The sequence below is a fragment of the Lolium perenne genome, chromosome 1 (genome assembly GCF_019359855.2).
Source record: "Lolium perenne isolate Kyuss_39 chromosome 1, Kyuss_2.0, whole genome shotgun sequence".
Classification (NCBI taxonomy): domain Eukaryota; kingdom Viridiplantae; phylum Streptophyta; class Magnoliopsida; order Poales; family Poaceae; genus Lolium; species Lolium perenne.
In genome coordinates this window covers 247,883,027-247,889,452 of record NC_067244.2, presented here as the reverse complement: position 1 = coordinate 247,889,452, position 6,426 = coordinate 247,883,027, and the positions used below count along the sequence as shown (strand labels likewise).

The following is a 6,426-nucleotide window of genomic DNA, read 5'->3' as shown; positions in this document are numbered from 1 at the left end:
AACGCAACTCTCTACAGGATTTTTTTTTTTTTTTTTTTTTTTGCGAATCACGTTACAGGATATTTTGTGAGTGCTTATGCAAACTCAGTCGTTTCCCTATTAACCAGTCCTTAGTTATTTCACATCATATATAGTATCTCCTGAGTTATAATCCACTCTGCCTTCTCGTAAAAAAGATAATTCACCTTGTTAATAATATAGCAGTTTCTCTTAGGAAATTGTTTAACAATTAATTACGAATAAAAACTAAGAGATAATACATTGGAGAATTTATATCATATGACTTCTCTAGATGGTGTGAACTGCTAAGAGAAGATATATCTTCTTTATATTGTACATGCCCTAAGGTACTAACTATCTCGGTCAAAAATGAAATGCTTCCTTGATTTCTACCATTGTACATGTTCTAAGATATTTTCTTAGTTCAAAACTACAAGACGCCCTTCATTTCTACCATTCTACATGCCCTAAGATAATTTCTCCGTCATAAAATGCATAGCTCCCTTAAATTTTCGTTGGCAGCAACTTACAACTTTGACTATGATTTTTAGTTATAATATGTCACAAAATTTTAGTATAAAGATATAGGGACTAAACTATTTCTTTCAAAACAACACCATTCATGTATTCACAATCCATATAATTTGGTATGTATTAATGGTCAAATTAGTGCATCAAAGACGGTGCCAAATAAAGCATCTTACATTTTAGGATCAAGATAGTATATTATGGATTTAAAGCATGTAGATATGTATATTTATAAAAGCATAATGTGTTTTAACTATATTTGTGAATGAAGGTAAACATATCTACGCTGGGTTTGAAATTATGCCTAGATCTTGCTTACTCGGAAATTTCATTGATAAGACCTCCCGGATCCTAGACAAAGTGTTATTGCAAATAACTTCATGTTTTGACAACCTCTCTAAAGAAACAAAAAAAAATTCTTATTATAGACATGGTTCTATTCGACTCTTCCTTTTTTCGGATCAAAATATCGGATGTTCATCAAAGATTTAGTGATATTTTTCTCATGTTGGAAACCGGGTATTTGACACTATCTTTGGAGAAGGGGATTATAACCAATTTTTAAAATAGCGTGCTAAATGAAATAGCGCCAGCCTCTTTTAAACATTATGGACCCTATATCGTGCTAAATGAAATAGTGCCGGCCTCCTTCAAAGCTATGGACGCTATATCGTGCTAATAGCGTGCACTATTTAAAACAGTGTTTTAAAAAACAAATATAGCCCAAAAATAAAGGATTTTGGCAAAAAAAGGATATATTGTTTAAGAGTGACTGAACCATACATACATAACCACATATGAAAATAGTTCTCCAAATTTTTAGAAGGCTAACATTTGCATTTCACAAAGCAACAAGATAGTATAAATTATTTATTTAGAATTTTCAGCATTAGCGATATTATCTTCCTATTCAGAAGAGTAACCAGCATGTTGTAGTTCATTACCATAAAAAAGTGAAAACGACTTCACAGTTGTCAGAATCATGATTTTACTATACGATTCTACGACTTTATGACCCAAATTAAGTGAAACGATTTAACGATCCTTCTAAGTAGAATATAAGATTTTACGATTCTAAAAGTTAAGATTCTACGGTTTGCGATTCTACCATAGAGGTTCCGATCCGATTCAGAATCACGATTCTGACAACATTTCTATTTTAAAGAGAAAAACTCGGGCCCTTAGGCCAACTAGCCAATAGGGTGGAAAAAATAACGCGCTAGTCCTATAAACTTTTAGCACGATATTGCATGGTATTTCACAAATAACATCATAGCGAGTAAAATTACTAAAATTTAGCATGAATCCTCCAGATATACTATAGTGGGCTATTAGCGTAGAAATAACGGGTTATTTTAAACCTTGATTGTAACACACCGCATCCCAAACGTGTTCCAATTTTTTGGCAATACGAAATGAGTCATGGACACTCAGTTTTGTTGCCAAAGAGGGATGAAAAAAACATGAGGGCATGTTAATGGTAAGAATGTATATTCGATGTGAATGGCCACGCTGCACGTAGAAAAACAGTAGTCCTAGTAGTACCTTTTTTAACGGTGGGGGCTAAGGGGAGAATTTCTACAGGATGGTGCTGTGTAGATCGTGGAGAATAATTTTGGCTTGCTTGGCCAACTCGGGTAACCTGGTTTGTGCTCAGCAGGTCAGCATGAATGAATCCAGTTAACGATGGACATGAGACAGAGAGAGAATAGAATCGGCCGAAAAGGAAAGGTGCAAAAGGGCTCAATTATTCGTCGCAGCTTCAGTCCTACGCTAGCCAACTTGGTCGGAAAGGTTTCTTGTTCGCCTTTTGTTGAGTCGACGTCGGCACCAACGCCACCACCATTTCGCAGCCGGCGTCTCTCTCTCGGTCGATCGAGCCTCGCCGGAACATTTTTTGGTCGGTCGTGTCGTGTGATATCGTACGCGACGTTGGACGGTTGGAGTAACAAAACCAATACGCAACGGGTCAGGTGGCGTGGACTCGATTGTACTGGTAACTAGTGAACTCGCCGCGCGTTGCTGCGGTAACTTAAGAAAAATATTTAAAAAGAAAATGTGAAAGTAAACAAAGCGGATATGTATGAGTTATTAGACAACTTTTCCTTGTTGTGAATCCTTAGTGCGAACAGTTGCCTTATGGAAATCATAATTAAAACGATTTAAGTATAACATCACAAACATTTTGTTGTTGCAAAAGTTTGTGCAGTTTAAAATGACACAATTTTCATTTGTATAAAGATGTCTACACTTTGTAATGGAGCGATATTGTATCTGTGAAAAATACTACTATATGTGATCAGCAAAATATTCAGGAAACAGGATCGATAGAAACAAATCAAAGTTTCCTCTGGCATTCTACTTGTGTGTCCTTATTTCTGTCTTATGGCTACTCAAATCTGTTACAAATAAATAGCGCTAATACAGTAATACTGCAAGAACATACACTACAATTGAGTTCGAATTAGTCGAATGGACCATTGATGCACTTGATTAAACCATTATTGTATGATCTTGACACAATATAACCAAATAGAGCTAATCTGACAGCAGAAGAGAACAAAATATTCTGACCTTCTCACATCGCTCTATAGTTATAACAAATTTTATTAAGCATTTGTCAAGCAACTTAGACAATAAAATCAGCTGTGCTGCAAATAATTAGTAGAGCCTGACACTTCATTTTACTTCACTCGTAGTAGAAACTCCATGAGAGATTGATGCTCCTGTGTCCAAGGCCATCCATACGTAAATCATAGCGTGGGAGACTGTTGATGCCGACATCGGCCCATCAGAGAAGAAAGCAGAACCTCGGCACCATGGATAATGTGCATACTGTTGGCTATGTGCTCGAGGAATCAGAGCATGAGTGCAATCAAGCACTTAGGTTCCGGAAATCCTGGCAAACAAAGGGAAGAATATCAGATTGAAAGCGGAAAATTTTCCGGCATGGAGTGTGTGTCGAGCATGGCTACCTTAGGCTGGTGCCAGTGCATCACAGGTTATACCCTCGCCACGTCAGCTTTTACCCTCACTCTCATCCCACTCTCATCCCACTGTCACCCCACGGTGCCAGTGCACGGGCTATAGTGCCAGCTCTCACTTCTCTCTCCTCCACATCAGTTTTTCTCTCTCCTCGACATCAGCATTTCTTTTTCAGATTAAAACATTCAAAATAATGCAAGAAAATTATTTTATTCAACTAAAATTGTTACCGATTACATTATAAAAAAATTACATAAAATTTTGAAAAAATTACATAATCTAGGCATTAGCCCACACATGCTCAATCAAATCATGCTGGAGCTGTGTATACATCGGTGAGTCCCTCATTTCGTTGTCCATCTGAATCCTGGCTGCTAGGCTTGGTGGTGCATTGTTGTGTATCGCAGGGCCGACATTGGAATCAACTGTCTCATAGATGTCCTCCAAATTTGTATCACGCTCATCGTCGATGATCATGTTGTGCAGAATGACACATGCACGCATTATCAACCCAAGAGTACGCCTCGAGTAGGAGCGTCCCGGAACTGCTAGAATGTTGAACCTAGCCTTCAGCACTCCAAAGGCACACTCGACATCTTTGCGCCAAGCTGATTGAGCAGCAGTGAACAGTCGATGCTTTTCACTTTGTGGAAGAGTAACACCTTTCATGAACACCGGCCAGGAGGGGTAGATGTCGTCGGCAAGGTAGTAACCCCATTTGTACTCGTGTCCATTCACCGTGAAGTTCACTATGGGTGCTTCTCCCCTAAGCACATCAGTGAACAACAGCGACTAATTGAGTACATTGATGTCGTTGTTGGACCCGGCCACTCCAAAAAAGGCATGCCAGATCCAACGATCATACGTTGCAACGGCTTCTAAGATTATGGTAGGGTGTTTGATGTCTCCCCTTGTGAAATGATCGGCATGCGTCACTGGGCAGTTCCTCCACTGCCAATGCATGCAATCGATCTAGACAATCTGATGAAGTTTGTCTAGCTAACTTAAGCCACTCATCTATCGTATCTGCAGCGGCTCCATAAGCTAATAAACACAAAGCCGCAGTACACTTTTGTAGGGGAGAAAAACCAGCACGGTTGAGAGCATCAACTCTTTGGGTGAAATATGGAGAGTATTCACCCAATCTATCCACAATGCGTAGAAAAAGGGACCGCCTCATCCGATACCTTCGCCGAAAGAAGCTCGGAGGATAAGCACAGTTGTCGGCGAAGTAGTCGTCGTAGAGCCGATCGTGGGCACCCAGACGATCACGCCTGATGAACTCTCGATGGCGTCGCGGCCGTCTTGGCTCCGCCTCGAGGTTGAGCATCGCCTCCTCATACTCCCACTACAAGAAAAGTTGCCATGGCCGACGAAGTTGAAGTCGCGCCGTGGTTGCTGGTGCACCATGGCCGACGATTTTTGGTCCCTCCGTGGTGCATGTCAAAACTTTTTTTTTCTCGTTTTTGAGGCCACCTAGCCCGACGAAAGCGGCCAAAACGTCGCGTATGGTGGCCCGGGACGTGGTGCATCTCGAAATCTCGGGTTCGCCGGCCGAGTCAACGCAAATCCGCACCGCCGAGGGATGTAGGGCCCAGATGGCAGCCTCTCTGGCATTGTTTTTTTTCTAGATCGCGCCATCTCGTTCAACGTTCTCCGATCGAGCCGTTTACGATGCAGGATCATGGATCCCGCATGTCATCCTCTATGAACCAAAATTCTTTCTATTCTTGGATTTTTTTTGACCCCCTGATTTCTGGCTACTTCCTTTTTCTTTTCATCCCTTGCCGCCTTGGAAACGTTGAGACCGCTGCTGCTAAATGGGACCCGCATGTCATCCTCTATGTGCAATCAACTTTCTTTTCTTGGAGTTTTTTTTGGCACCTCAAATATGGTCACTTGCCTTTTTCTTTCGATCCCCTGCCGCCTCTCAAACGGTGATACCGCTGCTGCTAACTGGGACCCGCATGTCATCCTCTATGTACTATAAAACTTTCTTTTCTTGAATTATTTTTGGCACCTCATATTTGGTCACTTACCTTTTTCTTTCGATCCCCTGCCGCCTCTCAAACGGTGATACCGCTGTTGCTAAATGGAACCCGCATGTCATCCTCTATGTACTATAAAACTTTCTTTTCTTGAATTATTTTTGGCTCCTCATATTTTTTCACTTGCCTTTTTCTTTCGATCCCCTGTCGCCTCTCAAACGGTGATACCGCTGCTGCTAAATGGGACCCGCATGTCATCCTCTATGTACTATAAAACTTTCTTTTCTTGAATTATTTTTGGCTCCTGATATTTTTTCACTTGCCTTTTTCTTTCGATCTCATGCCACGTTTGAAACGTTGAGGAACCTGCAGGCTCATGGGACCCGCATGTCATCCTCTATGTACTATAAAAGTTCATTTTCTTGGTTTTTTTTCACCCTCCGATTTTTGGCAATTTCTTTTTTCTTACGATCCCCTGCCGCCTCTCAAACGGTGTTTAAGATTCTTCTAAATGGGTCCGTTATGTCTTTCTCTATGTACTATAAAACTTTCTTTTCTTGAATTATTTTTGGCTCCTCATATTTGGTCACTTGCCTTTTTCTTTCGATCTCATGCCACGTTTGAAACGTTGAGGAACCTTTCTTTGGCTCATGGGACCCGCATGTCATCCTCTATGTGCTATAAAAGTTTATTTTCTTTATTTTTTTCACCCTCCGATTTTTGGCTATTTCCTTTTCTTTTGATCCCCTACCGCCTTGGAAACGTTGGGTAAGTCTGACTCATGGGACCCGCATGTCATCCTCTTTGTACAATCAACTTTCTTTTTCTTTTGATCTCAAGCCGCATTTGAAACGTTGAGACCGCTGCTGCTAAATGGGACCTGCATGTCATCCTCTACGTACAATAAAGTTTCTTTTCTTGGATT

The 6,426-nt window shown here is 40.7% G+C and overlaps 1 protein-coding gene across 1 annotated transcript; it reads right to left on the bottom strand.

Annotated features, from left to right (window-relative positions):
- Positions 1-3,792: 3,792 nt before the first annotated feature.
- Positions 3,793-4,843, bottom strand: LOC127339508 (uncharacterized). The gene is made up of 2 exons (XM_051365354.1): positions 4,701-4,843; positions 3,793-4,279 (listed from the first exon to the last, which is right to left on the bottom strand). The coding sequence occupies exons 1-2, from the start codon at positions 4,841-4,843 to the stop codon at positions 3,793-3,795; spliced, it is 630 nt and encodes a 209-aa protein (XP_051221314.1).
- Between the last annotated feature and the right edge of the window lie 1,583 nt (positions 4,844-6,426).

Coding starts and splice junctions, on each gene's coding strand:
- LOC127339508 (XM_051365354.1), bottom strand. CDS start 4,843: ATGCTCAACCTCGAGGCGGAGCCAAGACGGCCGCGACGCCATCGAGAG. Junction 4,280..4,700: donor CCGAGCTTCTTTCGGCGAAG/GTATCGGATGAG, acceptor TGATGTGCTTAG/GGGAGAAGCACCCATAGTGA.